The sequence below is a fragment of the Amphiura filiformis genome, chromosome 6 (genome assembly GCF_039555335.1).
Source record: "Amphiura filiformis chromosome 6, Afil_fr2py, whole genome shotgun sequence".
Taxonomy (NCBI): Eukaryota; Metazoa; Echinodermata; class Ophiuroidea; order Amphilepidida; family Amphiuridae; genus Amphiura; species Amphiura filiformis.
Window position 1 is genome coordinate 59,173,004 of NC_092633.1, and position 21,713 is coordinate 59,194,716.

The 21,713-nt window shown below is 36.7% G+C and overlaps 1 protein-coding gene across 1 annotated transcript in view; it reads left to right on the top strand.

Moving 5' to 3' along the window:
- Positions 1 to 21,713, top strand: part of LOC140155730 (uncharacterized) — a 71,914-nt gene that overhangs the window by 48,386 nt on the left and 1,815 nt on the right. Inside the window, exons 21-31 of the mRNA XM_072178667.1 lie at positions 431 to 477; positions 1,435 to 1,560; positions 1,984 to 2,040; positions 3,258 to 3,340; positions 5,597 to 5,729; positions 6,522 to 6,644; positions 7,770 to 7,872; positions 12,640 to 12,737; positions 13,304 to 13,380; positions 19,770 to 19,968; positions 20,952 to 21,043. Coding sequence (XP_072034768.1) covers positions 431 to 477; positions 1,435 to 1,560; positions 1,984 to 2,040; positions 3,258 to 3,340; positions 5,597 to 5,729; positions 6,522 to 6,644; positions 7,770 to 7,872; positions 12,640 to 12,737; positions 13,304 to 13,380; positions 19,770 to 19,968; positions 20,952 to 21,043 — 1,138 coding nt within the window. The remainder of the gene's footprint in view (positions 1 to 430; positions 478 to 1,434; positions 1,561 to 1,983; positions 2,041 to 3,257; positions 3,341 to 5,596; positions 5,730 to 6,521; positions 6,645 to 7,769; positions 7,873 to 12,639; positions 12,738 to 13,303; positions 13,381 to 19,769; positions 19,969 to 20,951; positions 21,044 to 21,713) is intronic.

The window sequence follows — 21,713 nt, forward strand, 5'->3', positions numbered from 1 at the left end:
TAAAAATACCCTCTTTTTCAAAAACCACACAAAATCTCACATCTGACATCACCAGACATCAAAATAGCCTAAATTGTAAATCTCAATCAATTTCTTCATCTTGACCACAGTGAAACCTCCTTGAGAGATAAAAATGTGGTATATTCTTCTCAAAAACCTCGTCCTCGTCCTATAAAAATTAAAAAAACAACCTCTAAAAAACTCATTCCGCATTAGGTTTTTAACTTGCGAAGGGCTTTGAGACGAACTATTAAATTAAGATGACTTAAGTACTAAATGCAACTATCCACTTGTTGTTTGATGTTCAAAAAACTATAGAATTTTTGATTGTGATTTAGAAAATGAAACTGTTAAATTTTTGACACTAATTTTGAATTATAGTGTAATTGTGTCTCTTGTCTTTACACCAAATTGTGGTTTTATTCAACAGTGCTAGTTTCTTTGGAGCTGAAGATAGCCCAAGCATTTATGAATAAGGTAAGTCAATGTCAGTAGTTAGTATGGCTAGTATTGTTAGGGGCCATTTATCAGGCCCAACTATGTTTGTGTGTAACATTTGACAAAAATTATGGAATTTTGTGAATTTTAGGCGCCATACAGGCAAATTTGTGATCTTGGGATCGACCATTGATGCTGCTTGACTTATCAACTATTAATCAGAATGAATGGTAAAATTTTACTGGACATTACAAAGATTAACTGTTAATTTATAGTGTGTGAGCCGGGGGGTTGGACTGCACCACTGGGGGGGGGGCAAAGCTGGTTTTTTACCACAGGTAGTTGACATCACGGGGTACACAAAAATGCCTGATAGCAATTGAACCAGAGTAAATTCTTGAAGATGTTCATCAGGACTGTTCTTGGGCTAGTTGTATGAAATTACAAATACCAGTTGAACCAGAGTAGCTTTTGGTGGGAAAAGGTCATCTAACTTTACACATGGTCAACTTTCAAACTTGCTCAAATTGTGTTAAAAACCATTCCAATGTATTCCTCTAGTCACAAGGATTCAGATAATGACGTATAGTTTGACCTAGGACGTACCATTCTTGAGCTATAACCGAAACGGTCAAAGATCATGGTTTTGGCTCTATGAGGGTCAAAAACACCAAAGTTTTTGCCAGAAGAGGTATCAAAATGTTCGTTTTGATGAGTCAATTCAAATAAGGATATGATTGCACCATCTTGGATGTTTTGTTACCAAGGTAACACAGCAAAATAGGTCAAGGTCAATAGGCCTCAATGGTACCTATTTTGCTGTGTTACTTAGGTAACGAAACATCCTAGATGGTACAATCCTATCTTTATGTGAATTGTTTTATGTGAAAAATTTAATCAAATTGTTTCATCAAGATATTTAGCATCACCTCACAAGAGGATATATTCACCTTTTCTACAACCTTTAGCGTTTCAGTAATTTTATTTCACACACAGCGTTTAGAAATGAAAGAAGCTTTGCAAACACCTAGACAGAGAACTTTGACCCCGGTGGTTGAAATTGATACTGACATGGATAAAGTAACCAAAGAGAATGAACAACTGACAGAAAAATTACAGAAGGTAAGCAGCTCAATGTACAACTTGAAGCATTTTATTGAAACAGGGTCTTTTGGTAACATAATTATGGGATCTGTATTCTTTATACAGGAGCATCAATAAGTGTATGCTCAATTAATTCTTGTCCAAACCTGCATGATTTCTTATGTCAGCAGGTGTGAGATTTCCAAAATGTGGACCTTTCTTCCTGCAAAAAAATTCTTGCATGCAAAAAGTGGCCGTTGGGGCTATTTTGAATATGAAAAGTGATTTCTTTGTTAATTCTTCTTCTAATTTGAACCTTCTTGGACATTTTTACCCTGCTTTTATCTTGGAAATGGATTTTTTTCAATGGATTGAACATTAAAATGATTTTTTATTATACAACAACAACAACAATAACATACAAATGTGAATGTTATTATATATCTGGTTTTTTTTTCACAGGCACAAGACCAAATTGTGGCAGCTGAAAATATTCTCAGTGAAACAAAACGAATAAATGTGAGTATCAGACTTATTATCATCATGGTATTTGTATGATAGCGCCAACATCAAACAGTTGCTTTGAAGATGGTCAAACATCCAACATTGGTTTTCATTATCTTGCAACAAGTTCATTTGGAATGTTAATTTCAACAAAAAATTGTTGATTTTTTTGAACAAGTCCAAGATATTAACTCACACTTTTAGTGATGTTTCACCACATCATTAAATATGTGAGTTAACATCTTCATTTTTATTGGAATTGTTGAAAGAGAACAATAATTCTCAGGTTCTCATTATGTTTTCATTATTTCCATAATCTCCTTTGTTTGTATACATTGTAGGTTCAGGTCCTAGTTGGATAATAAGCTTCAAGTAGTCCACAGTTTGGTGCAGAGAGATATTGTGATTAATTATTTTGAACATATGTGACACGATCAAGGGAAATGAGTCGGATGTCGCTAATATTGATTTTGAAATATTGGCAAAGAAAGAGTTAAAATTCTTTTGTTTTATATTGTTTTCCGCCATTGATAAATTGACGTAACTTCGCACAGAAAAGTCGTATCAACATGGGGTTTTCAGTTTCTGAAAGCTCTAAATGTCCTCTTTAGAAACCTATGTAAAACTCATTTTCGACCAGGGTCGACATGCGACTCATTCCCCTTGATCATGTCACATATTCTACTCCTATAATGTAATTTGACCCAGTATAAGTGGTTAGGGGGTAGTATATAGGCCTATACATGCCCATGTAATCTTAATTGTAATGCAATTGTTATTGCTGTGGTTACTGAAAGGCACGATCTGCTCCACTCAAACCAAAGTCTGAAATCTTTACAATTCTATTCTTACCATCACTAACTTGCTCAGGTCCTGTGCTTACTGAAGCTTAACTCCTTAAGTCCCTAGCATACTTGGTTGCAAAGTTATGAACTCTCTAAATTTCCATGTTGTTATGTTTTTATTGCCTTTTTATCTTGCCTTTGCCTATGTCTCAATGTATTTTTTGCTGACTTTGGTTTGATTGGATCAGAACATATATACAGTCACCCTATTCAGAGGTATAGCATCATGGAATATGCCCCAAATAAAGACATAATTTGACAATTTCCATTGAAAAACTACCTACTATGCCATTGGCATTGCATCTCTGTGAAGAGAAGCCTTAAAGTGGTATGTATGGACTTTTGGGACACTCTGTTTCAATCTTTGTTTTTGTATATTATATGTAGGAAGAGAGCTACAAGTCATTGCTGGAACGACACAAAGCATTGATTCTAAGAAGCACAGGGTTACAGAGAGAGTTAAAGCAGTTGTATGTATGAGAGGAATATGTGTGGGGATGTATGTGTGTGTGTGTGGGGGGGGGGCTGTGTTTGTGTGGTATTTGTCAACCCTGGACCAAAACAAGCATATTTAAAGCACTGTACTTTAAATATGCTTTCTAAACAACATTCAATGTGCGACATTTGGAGCGACGATAAAGTACCTTTAAAGTACAAAAAAAGCACAATAACCAGTAAAGTTCATTTAAAGCATACTGAAAAACGCACATTTAAAGTACTGTACTTTAATTGTACTTTATACCAAACAAGCATATTTAAAGCACTGTACTTTAAATATGCTTTCTAAACTAACATTCAATGTGGGACATTTGGAGCGACGATAAAGTACCTTTAAAGTACAAATAAAGCACAATGACCAGAAAAGTACATTTAAAGCATACTGAAAAAGCACATTTAAAGTACTGTACTTTATTTGTACTTTATACCAAAGAAGCATATTTAAAGCACTGTGCTTTAAATATGCTTTCTAAACAACATTCAATGTGCGACATTTGGAACGACGATAAAGTACCTTTAAAGTACAAATAAAGCACAATGACTAGAAAAGTACATTTAAAGCATACTGAAGCATACAGTAAGCTTATAATTATAAGCTTACTTACAATTATAACCTTACCACATTTATGGAGCTTATCAAAGTATTGGTAACACAATTATGTTTACATGCAAGCATACATTACCAGTAACTATCTCCTGTAATCAAGCCTGTATTTGTAAGTCCATTAAGTCCCTCATTTTATATAAATATGAACAGTTTTATACATCCATTGCATTATACAACCTTAGCACAAGATGGCCATTGGTATTTTTCAAATCTAGAAGAATGTAGTCATGTGACTTGTACATGTAAACATCATATATCCATGATGTCCACAATAAAGTACATTTAAAGTACACTGAAAAGCACATTTTAAGTACTCTTACATTGCTGACAATACCGGGGAAAACCAATCCAGGTAAAGTATACATAAAGTACTGATAAAGTATATTTAAAGTACACACTGATGTTCAAAATTTGGTAAGTCCAAAATAAGCACAATTAAAGTATACTCACTGACACTGGGAAAAAAATAAGTCCAAATAAAGTATAGTTAAAGCACAAAAAATTTCCCATATTTATCAAAATATTCATAAAGTATAATTAAAGTCACATAAAGCACATTTAAAGTACCTTTAAAGTACACAGTTTTCCAGGATATGAAAAATAAGCACATTTAAAGTACACTTTATATGTACTAATTACCCAGAAAGTACAGTTAAAGTACCCATAAAGTACAGATAAAGTACATTTCTAATGTGCTTTATTTGGTCCAGGGAATGTCAACAAGTTTGAAAATATTAAGAATAGGGGTATAAGATTGTTATTGGCTGTTAATATATGTGGTAAAATTTAACCACATGTATACAAGAACCAACATTGAACATTGGATCCCACTAGGGGTGTGTGGCGGAGTGTTTGTGTAGGTCAGACCTGTCAAATGTGGACTTTTGCCCTTAAACTCTAACACACAGTTCGCAACAAGTCTAAAATATGTTTAACAGTGAGTATTCTATAGGTGGGTAAAATAGGAGTTGTACACGGTTGACTGGATGTAAATGGTCCATGGTTTGATATTAAATTTTAGTCCTTGTTTTCCTGGGGTGTTTTGGTCCGCGGTTGACAGGTCATAGCAGTAGGTGAGTGTTGTAGAATATCATAAATATTCACTTACTTTTATTGGTGAGCTATTCAGACAGCGGATCGGTATCCTTAGTCATGTTAGTCTTGGGCGGTATACAATATGTGGTCCATGTCAATATATCACAAGTGTATGTCTGCATGTTTGTGTCACTATAATATACATGCATGTATGGGGTTTTGTTTGTGTCTATTGAAGTTTCAAATGTTGCTGCATGTGAAAAAATAATGCATAAATGTTTGCAAAAGACTAACAAAACTATTGTTTCAAAGTTAATAAAACACATATCCTGAAATAACACCCAATAAAGTTATCACATGCACTGGCTACGGTACTATTTACTGTATTTGACATAATCAGATATAAAGTCAGCATTTCAGGCATGAAAAAATGTTGAACTTTAATGCTTCCAAGTATCCAAAGTTCAACTCCGTCACCATTTTCTTCAATTGCGTTTGTGCACACAGATCTCATTGCACTTATATTTTTGGTTTAAAAACAGACTTCTTTCTATTAGCTGATCCATTTTAGTGCTTTTATCTAAAGAGAGCAAGCCTTCCGAGAGGAAATCAAGAAACGAGATAATCGTATGAGATCAATGAAAGGTAGCATGGCTGAGCAGAACAAACAACAACAGAATCTTATCTCACAACTGCAAACTGATCTCACATCGGGACAGGTAATAGTAGACAAATATTTATGGTCTGTGATGGTCAACTTCTAAATATAATCCCGAAGTGAAAGATGGATTGTTCCCGTCCATGAGCTGGAATGGAAATTGGAATAGAACAATACATGTACATCTTTAATTCACTGAGTGATTATATTTTGATCATTACACAAATTTAAGGCAATCAATATTTAACACCATGTACACACTCAATTTTGAGTTCCACCCTATGACTAGATTGGCAAATCCAAGAGTCGGAGCGTGGCCTGACGCACACATACTATCGGTGCAGCACTGTGATGGTAAAAACTATCACACTGAGAGGTTCATGGTGAAAAAAAGTTATATAATATACAAATACTAATTGTCTATGACTCAGTATGAGTGTGATTGTCAAAATATAATCATGACTTAAAATTTGGATTGTTCCATTCAAAAAGTTGGAACCGCAAAGGGAATGAAACTACATCTGAGTGATTATATTCTGACCATTTACACTAGGCTAAATTTTTTTTATAAATTTATGATATAAAATAAGATATAAAGTTAGTGGCATAGTCCATGCTTCCAAGAATATGATCTTTTAGAATTACTCAGAACAATAAAATACTTAGAAAGTTGAATGCTATTATTGACTATATTGCAAAATTAATATTGGCAGCAAATGTGTTTAGCTTGATCCATCACATATTGCCACATAAGCCTCGTTTGGGAATGGTCAGTATGCAAGGAACTCTCAACAAGTTGTTTGTGAAATTGTTTTTATATATTTTATTACTATAATTTATTTTTCTATTTCAGCGTGCACCACAAACGGCACCCAATTATGAAAAGATGCGTATCAAGGTCAGCGAGCAGCTGCAGAATTTGAATATGCTTGAAGATGCACTGAAAGAGAACAAGATATCTTTAGAGTTACACACGGTAAGTTTCATTGTGGGTAGTGTATTACTGTTAAGCTAAATGCCTGTGAACATTTGGCCCAGATATTTTCAGAACAAAGGGTCCAAATTTGGCTTGGAAATTTTTTTCTAACACTGATTTAAAATGGGGAAGATTTTGGGAATATATATCTTCCATCGGGGGGGGGGCTGGTATGAATGTAAATGAATAAACACATTAAGCATCTCCATTTGAATTTTATACAGTTATAAAGAGTGTTTGAATACTACTATATGGTTTGAAATTCATACTTCCCCTGTGAGCTTGGACTTTAAATGCATTAGCCCAATGAGCAGGAGGCTTGATAGAAAAAAAGTGTCAATGTGTTTTAAAAATAGCCACCTGAAAAATATAAGAATCAAGGTAAATTTATTTCCATAATTCAATATTAAAAATACCAATTATAATATTATGCATAATATAGGAATAATTCAGGAGACATACATAGAAAACAAGGTGAATATGGAGGAGGTGAGAAGACGGCCAAGAATGCCCGTAAATACCCTTACATTCCTAAGCTTTGATGATTTTGACACCCACAATATCAACAAAGTTACCAAACAAGTAGCACAATTACTTAATAAAGAGCAACCTGAAGAACAACAACTGTTAAGAATCAACTTAAGCTTTGTTTCACAGTATGAGCCTTGTTTAGCGAATAAGAAATATAAAATTGGATCAGCAGTATGGCTGGCACAGTTTTAACAAGTCAAGCCATTTCATGGTCGAGTGAAGTCATTTTTAGCAATAGGTGGAGTCAAATGACTTAATTGAATCACTGTTCAATCTCTATGGGGAAAATTTCAAGATGTGAGTCGAGTCATTTTATTTGTGAAAATTTGAGTCTTTGAGTCATGACTCGTTACAAGTCTGATGGCTGGCTTGGTCAGTGAATACTTTGCGCATATTCTTAGAAAAGTTGAAGTTGTTATCATTTCTTATTTGGTAATCTTAGATTTTGGAATGTAGTTTTTGATATGAGATGGTTTGGTTATTGTATTTAAAAGATATTCTTGGCTGATATAATCAACATGAGTGATATTTTTTATTGGGAATGTCATAACTTCTTGCTATGTTTTATTTTCTGTTTTGTCATTTTTTGTTTAGATTACTGTTGACATCATAAATCAAGCGATTGAGGTGCCTGAGATGAGACTAAAACATCTGTTTGAGAGGTACATCATATTCAGGAAACTAAAAGAACAAAAAGGTAATTGTAATGTTCATAACAGTTTATCTGTGTTGGTATATTGAATGATTAAAAACCTTTGATTCAAAGACAAGAAATTATTCCTACCTCAGAATCTTTCATCAGCGAGAGTGAGACAGTGTTGTGTATCGCTACAGGTGGTTTGAACGAGGTGTCAAGGAGGCAGTGCAAATCAAAGTTAACCAGCCATTATTCAACCAAGTTATAATACGCCTTCTATGTGCATCTTCATTATTGTTCATACCTCATCATGATATTAATTAACTAAGCTATCACTATCAGACAGGAATAAAGGCTCATTTACAACCAAAAAAAAGCTGGGGTAATCGAGAGTGACCGGGATCAGGAGTGCTGTGTTATGCACTTGTAAGGAATTTGGCCTAATTTAACCCTTGATCTTGAATAACAAAGTGGTAGAAAATGCAATTATCTGCAAGTAATTTATCATAGACATTAGACTTCTAAAATGATAGTAATAAGGGTATGTTATTCAATAAGGACACAAAATTTATTTTCTTCAAGTCATCATGATCATGGTCATAGCCTTAATAATATAAGAGGTTTGTTAAACATTTTTTTTACTAGCCGCAAATATCCTGTTCATGCACTTCATTGTCGTCTGCAAAAGAAGATGAAGACAATGTTAGATCATAACAAAGAATTTAAATAGAGATGAATTTATGGAGGAGAGGTATCTTAATCTTAATATTGTTATATCTTTGACTAAAATAATTATAAACTAGCGGGATACCCGCGCTTCGCGCGGGTCCCCGCTAGATGAGTAAATGGGAGCGATCACTAAAACAGGAGGAATTACTGAAAAGGTCGAATCATTAAAAGGTAAATTTTATTTTTCTAAACCTGTCCCTTCTTGCATTTCCATTTTCTTTTCAGTTTCTTCTGCACGGACCTAGTTTGTTTCCATTAAAACAAAATGCTATTTAGCTTGTCATTTTCCGTTTCCATCTAGGCCTAACCCCATTTCCTTTATTTTCTAAATCTATCCTTTCTTATACGTTTCCCTTTATAGCTTCATTTTTATTAGCTGCTTAGCTTGTGATTTCCGCTTCCTTCAGTTGTTATTTATTTTTCTTATTTTTCCTGATTAGTTTCTAATTTTAACTTCTTTTTTCCCCTTAATTTTCCTGATTAGTTTCTTTCTTTCCCTCTTTAGTTTGCTCCCGTTTCATTTAGTTACTGTAACCATAACCCGTATAATAGACCTACCCGTACCTTTTTTGTCTTCTTCTTTTTTCTTTTTTTTAAAATTCATTTAGCTCCTTTCTTTCTCTTCAGTTTCTTTTGCATAGGTCTATTTTGTTCCCATGCTGCTTAGCTTGTGATTTCCGTTTCCACGTTATTCATTTATTGAGCCCCGTTCCCATGCATTATTTTATAAATCTACCATTTCTTACATTTCTCCTTTTAGTTTTTGCTTTTCCTGCTTAGCTTGTGATTTCCGTTTTTTTATTTTTTTATTTATTTATTTATTTATTTATTCTTTCATTTTAGCTTCCTTCCTTCCTCTCGTATCCTCACGATTTTTTATTATCTTGGCGGGTAATCTCTTAACCGAATCCAGTACCATGCATATAATCCACAACCCGACCCATCCATAGGCCTACCTTTTCAGTTTTGTCTTCCTTTCTTTTCTTTTCTATTTCTCTGGCACGGAAAGTTGGTCTGTGCATATTATGCACCCCGTACGTTCGCGTCACATTGCTCAGTACAGCCATAGACATACCACCTAGACCTATCACTGCCCATCCCTAACCATGGCAGTAGGTGAAGCCACGTATCCAAGGTGATTTTGGTCGGGTGGTCGGACGCGGAGAAATAAGCGTTCATGTCTGGAGCGCGCTCGTTTGCGTGATTGCTGCGCCGTTATCGCCGCGTCAAATGCAACATGTTCTGTAGACGCGATCATGTCTGCTTGTTTGCGTCCGGGTTGCGTCCTTGTCAAATTCGTTGCTAAGCAGTGTTGACTTCACTACGCAAACCAAAGTCATAGGTCTAGGTACTTGTTTGTCTGGGAGTACAGCGACGTACTAACGCCAACGCACTAACGCCAACGCGCTGCTGCCAGTTAGTTACGGTACGCGCTACCACTGAGTTTTGACAACAAAAAATCCCGGGAAAAACACCGGTTTTAACCATATTTTCACTGATTTTGAGGCCAATTCTTGGTCTTGACCGTTTTCAACCATATAAAGTGCAATGCGTTCCCCGTAGGCCTATATTCCTCAATCTCCCATATGAATTTGGCTGTAAAACTAAACGACGATTCATAGGCCTAGAATAAATAATAAAATTCACGCGACGTAGCCTTAATCTCTTGGCTGCCAACTTCGGTGCAGTGGTGGAAAATCGGGTGCGTAGCTCTGCGAGGGCTTAAAAGCTCGTAAGATCATTCTTAAAGCACGCGATGTTGTGCATCTAGATAGCCTGAATCATTTCTTGGCCACCTCGCAGTTGGCAGAAAACAGGGCAATGTTGCTCTGCGTATGGTTTTTTAATGGAAATATTATTCTATTATTACGCGGTTCACACTGTCCTTATTACCCACAATGCCACTGCATGCGATTTTGCATAGCAACACGACAGTTATTTATGTTATTCTCTTAGTTACCATCAAATTTTGCAAAAACGAATGTCCGATGGAAAAATGGCAATATGTACCCGATCATTATACCACTAAATCAAAGCCGAAAGTCTAGGCAATTCGGAGAACACTCGCGCACAAGATGGGCAACCTTCCTTTTATTTATATAATATGATACCAACAGACACATATAAAAGCTGTAGGTCTGCTATCAGTAGTAGATAGCACAGTGGTTTTCAAACAACGCTGAGCAATGATAATAAACACACATACAATTATCATCATATAATTGTTACTTTTATTGACAAACATTCTAATGATTTGTTTGAAGTGCAAAACTATTAATTTTTTTTGGGATTTTAAGGAAAATAGCAAGTTTTCTTTTCTGTAGGCTTACAGTTTTGCCCTTTTTGAAACACAACTGAAGAAAAGTAATAAATAAAAGCATAGAGGCATTATTTATACAAGCAAGACTTAATATAAGGTCATGTGGAAATAAAATAAAATATAATATACACAAAAATATAACAAATCAGGGTGTGTATCAGGTTGTGTGTGGTATAAGCCTAAGCACAAGACCACTGGTCTAGGCTAGTCTTTTTGCTGGTAACATTGCGATAATGCGACGGCAACCTTGTTTAGTACGGTAACCTGGAAACCCGCCTGGAAAGGATGACAGCTCATTTAAAATGTACCTCCAACTGCGTATTCAATTAACTAGCTTGTATAAAGGGATGTGGTTGTCAAGCATTAAGCCTGCAAGGCTGCTATAATGAAAGACAAAGATAAAAAGACTAGTTTGCGTCTGACGTCATCTGTCAATCAAACTCGGAGCACGGTTTGTTTACAAGTGTCGTGATGATATGAGTTGCTGAACACGGCGGTAAAACTGGGCGCCTTATTGTTAATTTTGCACCTTTAAACATACAAACCATCTCACAAGTTAGGTCTTTATACTAGGAAACTTTCTTTGGTGAAGGCACCATGTCAACAATGCCTAGAAAAGTTGCTTTTTGCCTTGTAAGAGTATGTAATTGTTCGAATTTGTCGCCATTCACTGCTATTCCTTTTCTCCGATCGGCACCAGTCAGATGAATCGACCTTCCTTAGGAGCGCTATTAGCCAATCAAGGATCGTAGAGAATTTGATTGACAGTGACGTCAGACGCAAACTAGTCTTTTTATCTTTGTCTTTCATTATAAGACTAGGTAGAATCAGAGGTTTGACAGTAAATTTCGCTGATCTCTCCTGTTCTTTTCTATGTCGATTTAACACACGATTCCCGCTGTTGTTTTGGTTCCACTTTAGCACCCCCCGGTACACGCATGGAGGCTGCCATTTGGGCGTTTAGCACCCAATTTAGCACCCGGCTACCATGGCTACGCGTTCAGCATCGCGTACAGTACGTGTTCCCAACTGTCAATCATCGGGGGTCAATCACCTTCAGCTTGACAACGATATCTGAATAGACTATCGCCAAGTCTTACGTGTAGGCACGAAATTTAGGTTAATTTTCGTGATTGAAAACAGTATTTTTCTTGTATAAATCTTGGCCCGGATAGCGGGATTGTTGGTTGATTTAATGTATTCGATAAATTAAGTTCATGGATGCGCTAAAAATATAATTAAAAGTATTAAACATGCCGTTCAACATTTGGAAAAAAATGCACTGTACGTAGCAGGCTTGAAAAAATATAACTGTGGATGCAGCATGCCACGATTTTACGGGTAATTTTCATGACTTGAACGCGGAGCACAGACGCGATATAGCCAGTGGAAATCGCGGTAGCGTTCCAGGCCTACACGATGGCAGGGTAATGGCGGCTCCCATACTTTATTACTTTTATAACAAGCTGTCATATCCCAATTTGTTTTATCTCTGGTAGAATTTACATTCTAGAAATCCGGCTTGAGTTAAGACTTTGAGTTAAGACTATACAGTCTTTGGTAAGTTGTTGCAAGACTTTGAGTTAAGACTATACAGTCTTTGGTAAGTTGTTGCAAAATTCAGAAGAAGCATGGCAAAAAGATCTGTGTCCATAAGAAGTAGTTGAAACTGATGTTGAAACAAGATTTAGTTTTGAGGATGAGCGTAAGCTACAAGATGATTTGTATCAGTTTGTATTGAACTTATAAGAAATACTTGATGGCTTTTATTTTCACAGATTCACTCATAGAAAAGCTAGATGAAACAGGCTCAAAGCCAGGAAAGGATAAGAAGATGGAAGGTTTTTTTATGCGGATGGAAACACGAATGCAGGATGTAAGTCCGTTTTAACCAATTGAAATGATTGGGGAAGGTTATACATATCTTGACTGAAATTCCATTAATCCACTCTGCAACCTGCATGTAATAACCAATAAAACTTGCTTGCTTGCTTATGTCGACTTGTCTAGTTGGACTCCGCTGATGGCTCTCCACACAACTCCGTTCTGCATGCAGTTCCTAATGTCTTGTCTCTCTAGTCCAGTATCCTCTATTAGTTGCTTAATGTAGTCCTTCCGTGGTTGTCCTCTTGATCTTTTACCATGCGAGGCTGCCACAGCAAAACTCTGGAAGCTGCCTGTTTCACTTCTGGCACAGTGTCCAGCAAATCTCAGCTTTTTTGTTTTTAGCCTTTCGGAGATTTGGGAGAGATTGCCGTACAGCTCCTTATTGGTGGTGTGCGACTGCCAGGTAACATTAAGTGCTTCTTAATTGGTAGGATAATAGACTATGTCTGATCCCCTCTTGCTGCCTAATTCTATAGTTTTGCTAATTTTGTTGAAGATGAGAAAATATGAAATGATAAATAATATGTTGGTATCAATAACCATTGTATTTCACAGAGTATAAAGAATTGGCAAGCAAGAAAAGAGGAACTGAAAAAAGCAAGGACAAAGCTTTATGAACAGATGGGAGACATGTAAGTATCACACAAATCTGATGTGCACACTGACCCCCACCCACAAACCGTACTCCATCCGCACACCCACATACTTGTAGAGGCTAACAAAGACTTACAACTTGGACCTATCTAAAAATCGAGTAGGACCTTGCTCATCTGAAGCTTAACTCCAAACCATGGACCCACTTGAGGTTTTACAATCCAACCATGACCTGACACTGGTGAAAGAGACATTGTCTTATGCGCATTTTTTGCGTGTCTGCAATATGCTGGTGGAGGAAAGGAACTGTGGTTGTCCACGGTTGGTGGGTGTTCATGGCGATTTTGGGTGTGTGTCCTTGTTTGCCAGTGTTTACAAATAAACACCCTGTCCATACTTCGGATGACATTGTTTATTTACTTGGGCTGTCATATTGGTTCACTTTCATGTGACAGTTTAAAAAAATTGGATGTTGAATACGCACCTTAGGGTTTCTCTACCGGATGGCAATTTGTACCTAAATTCCTGACCAGAAGATAATAGGCATATTGCATAACATTGGATACAGTTCAGAGGTTAGTCCATCTCCTTTGTTATGGAATATGCATATGGTATCATATCGAAACCTTTGGGGAACTAAGATTTCCGAGCTATTCCACGCTTGAACTCCTATGGAAACACGGGCTAAAATCGGGTCTTTTTTTACATCTCTTGCCACCGAAATATAATTTGTAGTGATATAACTTGGATCTGCTAATTACATGGAGCTAATACTGTGATCTTTTGATTTTTTCAAAAATAAACATGCTCGAAACTTGTTTAGACTCGCGTGTCTAGGGGAAAACTATTTATTTTTACTCAAAAATCACGAAAATTTCAGTGTAAAGTTCGCGTTTCTTGACAAACCAGGAGTTTCTAGTCAGCTTCTATTCACCAGAAAATAAACAGCGCCATCTAATCACTTGGATCTCTTGAGTAAAATTTCTTCAATGTGACCGCTTTCCATTGATGTAACATTCATTGTGATGGCTTCAGATTAAGACTCGCATATGTTCAAGAAAGAAAAAATCGTGAAGTCAAAGTCGGACTGAAATATAGTCATCAGGCCGTCATATCCTAGTTGTTTGCACAGACCTAAACATTTCGACGCACTGAATGCGCAAAGCCAATCGATCAGGAAGTAAACAAACAACCCGCTGAAGAGGTTAAGTGGGCTATTGTGTGTAACATGGGCAAGCTTCTTTCCAAAGTTTGTGTATATTCTTTTGTATTTGTGGCCAAATTGTAATTACATTTTAAATTTTTGTATTATTCTGTAACCACAGTATTGCAAAATAAGCAATACAGAATAAAGGTGTGTTTTTGTTTGCAATAAAACACAATATAAAGTGGTTAAAATAGCAATAAAGGAGTCGTATGTCAAAATAAAAAATTCGACCGATCCTCCAATTGCGTTGACAGTGTATCGATCTGTGTTCACTATGCGTGACCTGTGCGTTCAGGCCAATTTTGATAGGGTCCTTTTCACTAAAAAGGTTTCCATATGTGTGGAAAGAAATTGAGGTACAAATCGACATCGGTCAGAGAAACCTTAAAGGTGTATTGATATCAGTCGCATCAGGCTACTCTAACTGTGATGGATTTTTTTGATGATTTTTGCTGCAATGTGTACCATTTCCTGTCCCATATATATTAATATTAGTGGATTTTATGACATTGGCATTCAAGCTGAAAATTGGGGTACTTTTGGAGTAAGTTTGGGGCTGAAAATGTTGGCAACCCTAGTTGTACATCATGTCATTCCAATTTACAGCTCAATTGGTAGGGCGCTAGACTCTGGTGTGTGAGTGCTTGATGGTACAACTTTGCACCACCCCAGTATCTATGTATGTTCTCTTGAAAAAATAATGTTAGCTTGAAATACTTACCTGCTAGTTGTGCAACTTTGCACCCCCCCAGTATCTACGATGTATGGTCTCTTGCAAAAATAATGTTAGCTTGAAATACTTACCTGCTAGTTGTCCCACTCTACGCGTACAAAACACAGGGAGCTGATCCTGGCTGTGATGGTTATTATGTGACATAGGCTGGCTAGGGTTCCGTGCCTGTATAATAGGAATGTGTCCCTGAATGATGCTAAGTAGTTTATAAGTTGTTCAGCGACTTTTTGTAAAGTGCAATAATCTCATAAGTAATTGCACTATATAAATCTCTTGCTTTTTTGTTAGAATCATTATCCATAATAACATGGTCCATTTTTATGTGACGTTTTCAAATATTTTAATATTCCTCATTGCAAGCTAGCTCTAGTCAGAAGTCAAAAGCTTCCCACCTTGTGACTGAAGTTACATCAGCACTTTGTTATGAAAACAGTTTTTACCCTTCTCTTATGCTCTCTGAATGTACCCCTTCCCAGATCACATTTCTATCTATCAGGAACAAATCTATAGCTGTTAGGTTTTGCCAGTGGTTGTCAGTGGCAGATGTACCTGTCCTTGGATATGTCATGTAACACTTTCTAACCATCATTATGTGGAGCCTATCACACCTGCAGTGGCGTAACTTTGGTTCAGGGTGCCCGGGGGCGAAAGTAGATCGGGTGCCCCTAACCAATGGTGCACACCGTCATCATCCCTATATCTTCGTGTTAAAAATTGCCGTGGTAGTACGATAAATCCTCACGTTTTTCAACAACTACGCATGGTGATTTTGTTCGAGATAGGCCGTGCGACTCAGGCTATGCATACAATTTGAGATTTTGAGAGCCGCCACACTGTTTCTATTCTATGTTTTACGATTTTCGCATGATCAGTATATGGCTGGTCGTAACCGCCATTAACGTGGAGCTGCTACGCGTAGCTTACTTTTTCGCTTCGGCGGAGCTAAATTGACCAATCATGTTAGATCTTTTCATTACGCTGGAGCCAGTTGATGCATCATCGTTCCAGAGAGAGAAAACTCTTGCCAAAATTAATGTTTACTATGTGGATTTTAAATGAATCGAATGTAAATAAACCACCAACAGTTGTACATGATCAATACCATTGTTTGATTAGTGTATAGTGAATGTTACCTTGCATGCATGTGCCATGTGTGTGGCGTGTTTGTTTGTTTGTCTACTGTGTCAGGCCAGGATCACTGACACCCACGGTACTGATACTGTCATACTATCACGGTGATCATATTGTTGAATGTTGTTGACTTTAAAATAATCATGATGCAGTCATGTCCACAGTAGAATTCACCACGACCTTTGAAGGACTTAAACCCCATTAAAAGCTATTAAACCAAGATAACACTCAATGAAAACAGCTCAACTATGTTACATCAGATCTTCTCTGGTTAAATACACACTGCACTTGTGTCTGTTTTACCTGTGCAATGAACAATGAGCTGGTATTATAGTTTCAGTTGGGTGAATGATTATAAAGCGAGCATAAAGGTAACAATACTGTCTGGGCTTTTGTTTACGAAATGAGACAATAGTCTGCTTATTGTTAACCAGCGTTCTTGAAAATGAGAAGTATAATGGTTTGCAGACTTAACACGGTTTAGAAATAATTTGTTCATATTTTTTGGTGTTATCTGTCGTTTACTAATCCTTCCTAAAACACAAAAGTACCAATATTTCCAAACACCTAAATTAGCTAAAAATTTAGGAAATGTTACAAAACTATATTTTCTAGAATTTCAGAGAATACTTTAAATATTGACTTGTTATTTTTTACACAGTGACGTCATATAGGCAATGGCATAATACTTCTAACATACACTAGGTCACGCGTCAATGGTGAGCGCACTGAGTATTGTGTATAGGAAAAGCGGGCAGTACCGTAACTACAGTATGTATGGCCTACTACTAGTATATAAAGTAAATCCGAACTGGTTTGCTGAAGGTCGAATTCCGAGGCCACGCCGGCGCAAGATGTACAAATCAGCTCCCGGCGATACACTGCAGATCGCAGAATTGTGTGCATGGTTTACCACCACTCTGCCTAGCTATATAGTTGTGTACAATACTGTATGAGTTTCTTGTGAGTGCATGTCCATCTTAATAATAAGTCGGTTCGTACTTTTCATAAATTACTTTTTGAATCATAACTATCGTGACCGAGGATATCTTGCAACTACGTGAAGCTCGTCTGGCAAATTCTTAATGACTAAATTCGCTTCACGTAATGAGTAAGTCGTACTTGATTGGTCAGTTTTACCTCCGAGTAATGAAAAACTCTAACATGATTGGTCAATTTGGCTCCACGGAACAAAAAGTCAGCTACGCGTAGCAGCTCCACGTTGTGTCGGTTGCGGCCTACCATATCAGTATCCCATATGATATTTCTATTGTAAGAAAATTTTATTTGTTGTCACGTAAATCACAGGTTTCATTTAAATGTACTAACTGGAAATTAAATGTACTAATTAGTGAGGACCGGTATTTTGCTGTGGATATGTTTAACTGCAATTTTGATGTAAAACATTTGAAATCCGCTGTAAAAATTTTGATAATATTTAACTCTTTGAGAAAATTATTTTATAAAGGAATGCTGGTAAAACCAGGTGCAATACAATGTACATTATTGACACACTATCGCGCTCTTTATCTTCGTCAATAATAGAATAATCGATTTCAATCGAATTGAATGCATGAGTTTGTAGTTGACTACTGAGCGACCTAAGCGATCGATTGCTAGCCAATCAGATAGAACTCCTTTTCTTGCGTTCAGTGAAATACCACTCGCCTGTCGCTCACTACCCCTCGCCCGTCGCTCACCAACGGCGTATTAAATTTATATTTATCGTATAGGACGTCGACGGTGTGTGGTGTGCATGGTGCAAAGCCCCCGGACAAAAAAAATGAAAGAGAAAATCGGGAACGCAAAGGAAAAGGAAAGGGACAAGAAGCCTGTTTTCCACCAAAATTCATCCCGATCATGGGCCAAACTAGTGCAAAATACAAAAGATTTGCGCGCTGCTCGCGCGCACAATGTCCCTATTATACTTTGATCAGCTCGTGATAGGCGGGACTTGTTAGGCTTTTACCACTACGCCAAAAGTAGACCCACGTTAAGAGAGCCATTATTTGACCTGTCCGGCCTATATTTTGTGTGTTAAAGAAAGTAGACAAAGTATAGGACTTGCATTAGTAATTTGTGATGCTTCTGGAGAGGTGTGACAAAACAATTCTCAAAGTAAAATATTTTGATATTAATCCATGATGTAATAAGGCCCGCCGATTAGGAGCTGATCAAAGTATAAGCCCTTTCCACCCAGATCATGGGCCCAAATAGCGTAAAATACAAACATTTTGCTCACTACGCCCGCACATTGTCTCAATAAAGCCTTTTTGGGAAGATCAAAGACTTAAATGTACATACTCTCTCTAAGAAAACCGGTATATGTATAATTCCCCCTGAAAATACCGGGTCAAAATTATGCAAGCGCAAAATTGCTTTCGTTTTTGCCCTAAAATATTCCCCCCCCCCCCCCGACCAAGAAAGCTTGCTATGCCCTTGATTGAAAGCCATATATACCTACCGAATAACTTTTTAAAAATAGTGTTTCCGATCAAATTAATTTCATCTTTCAATGAACTTCATGTTAACAAAAAATGTTTTCATCTTCTCCAATGGCTTTACTTTTCAAGATTTATCACTAGCTGCAGTGACGTAGCTAGAGGTTGTGGCGCCCGGGAGCAAGAGTACAAAATACCCCCTTCTTCCTAAAACAATGAGCTGTGGCTTGAGAAATATCAGGCTTAAATACCACTAATTTGGTATAATCAAGTTGAATTTCAGTCTTTCAAATGACAAGTTAAGGTGCACTGCTTTCTTGCTGTGAAAATTTTGTGTTGAGGGGGCACCCAAATGAAGATTAATTCTCTCCATGGTAGGTAAAGGTGTCCACTTCGTTCCTATAACAAAGTATTATCGTGTCGAAATGCATGTGTATCCAGGCCTGGCCAGGGTGCCCCTTAGCCCGGGTGCCCGGGGGCGCGGCCCCCCAGAGCCCATAGGAGTTACGCCACTGCACACCTGTGCTTTTGTACCATTATCGCTTACAGAAGCACTCCCTTGCAACAAAGGCATTCTCTATAAGACTTGTCTTTGTGGATGTCAGTTTTTGCCCAATACCTACAATCCTGGACAAAAGTATAAGGAACACTTGTGTAAAATAGGACATTTAAAAACAATATTTCTATTTTATTTATATTTGACATTTTCCTTTCCTGTTACAATCTTCCCCACACAATGTTGGTTGTCTCTAGAGGGCATGACCAAATCAACAGGTTGCAACATTGAATGGGGGGGGGGCATATTTTGAAGTACTCTTGTCAAAGTGTTTAGTAAATTTTGTCCAATTATTGTAGGCATTGTTCTCTTCTTAGTTTTATGAAAAGCTTATCTATTCTCTTGTTTGCATCTTACAGATTTGATGTTGTTACTCAAGAAGCTGGTATTATCATGCACAAACCAAAGGACAGAACCGTTCAAATAATAAAAGTACCTTCCAAACGAAGGCGGGTATCTATTGGTCCACAGGGTGTAAGGGTTAATGTTCCAACTAAGCCAGAGTCTGTTATTGGTCAGAGTATGCATCTGATAGGTGAACATGGACCATTTTGGCATGTAAGTTTTTATCATACACTCTTAGAAAAAAGGTTTGACGTAGTATCTATTTTGTCATGTATACAGAAGCCTCTCCCAAAATGATTCTAGAAAGGTCTATTTTCCCAAAAATGGTTTAAAAAAACCTTTGTTGGTTGTACAAAGAACCATTTTTATGGGTTTAAGAACTTTTTTGGTTCTATACAGACCTTTTAAAAATGATTTGTTGTCAAGTTAAATCATTTTTGAGGGTTCTCAAACCCATGAAACTAATAGATTTTTGGTTCCTCTTGAAACCATTTCTTGGGAAAATGGTTCTCTCTAGAACCATTTTGGGAGAGGGTTCCGTATACAGGACAAAAAGGGTTCTAGGTTCAACCTTTTTTCTAAGTGTGTAATATTAGGTTAAAGATTTTGGTATTTCTCATGACTTGATGACTACACCCAATTTTAGTGTGTCTCAATCAGGACCCATGGATTTTACAGCTTTACAGCTATATCGTATTTTTACTTTCAGAGAGTCGGCGATTGCAGTGAATGCACATTTCACAGGCAATACAGGTGCTTCAACATGTGGATGTCACTGACTCACTAAGAGTAAAAATGCTAAAACAAATTGCATCTGGCCAATGGAAACATATTCTTCAGTATCTTTAATTTTAGTCTGTTATTATGGGTCAGACTCTAAAGATGAGTCAATAATTCAAACAGAGTTTTTGATGTGATCAAGCAAAATGAGTTGTTTGTTGGACAGAGTCAAACTTTTCAAGTTCATTTTAATATATGTGGCATTTTCATAAAGCTTTATTTTGATGAAAATGCCATCACAATTGGATTTACAGTTCAAAAGATATTGTTGTTCAGAACAATAAAATACAAAGATTGTTGAACATTATTGCCTGTATCTCAAAATCAATATTAGCAACAAACAACTCATTTAGCTTTATCATATCAAATATTTTCCTAATGCCTCTTAACAAGCTCTCTGTTGTATATTATTTCAGATGCCCCCTGCGAATTGGGAGGGTGTCAGCCTTGTGACTTGTCCTCGGATGCTACAGTTTGATGTAGATGCCAGGAGGATAGCGGCCAAGCAGTAAGTACTGTCTTCCGCATCACATATTGTCGTATCTCAAAACGCTGCCTTTTGTGATTTAAAAAAAAAGTTTGTGAGCTTATTGTGCTGTTATTCACTTTAAAATTAACTTTATATATTAATTATCTTTATATATTAGTTTTGAGGTATTATTACAATATTAAAACCTCATGTCCATTCATAAAATATAAAATAACAATATGAAATAAAACAATGATAATAAAAATCACACAAGGTAGCCTATTGAGATACGACATTGTGTGATGCAAATGATGGTGTGACAGTATGAGTTGCATCATAGGCAAAATTAAAGAAATGTATGTATAATAGTTACTTGAACATTCTTTTTCTAAGCAGATACACATGCTCATCATTGTACTTTGCAAATGCTCCCTTTTAAATCTCACTTCTTGAAGTGAAAACCTATTTGTCTTGCCTGAACTTTGTTCAGAAAGAGACTATATGTGACCCGTTCTGACAAAACCAGGAACAAGTCATATTTTTGAGATTTCATAATGTGCATAAAAATATAAGCACGGGACAATAAGCTTCAAAATTATACCAAAATTATATACGAGTACATAGCATCAATACTTTTCAAGATATGGATAATTTTGTAAATGATACCTTGATATTTCATGAAATTGCTATTCTGGGTAATTGGGCTAAT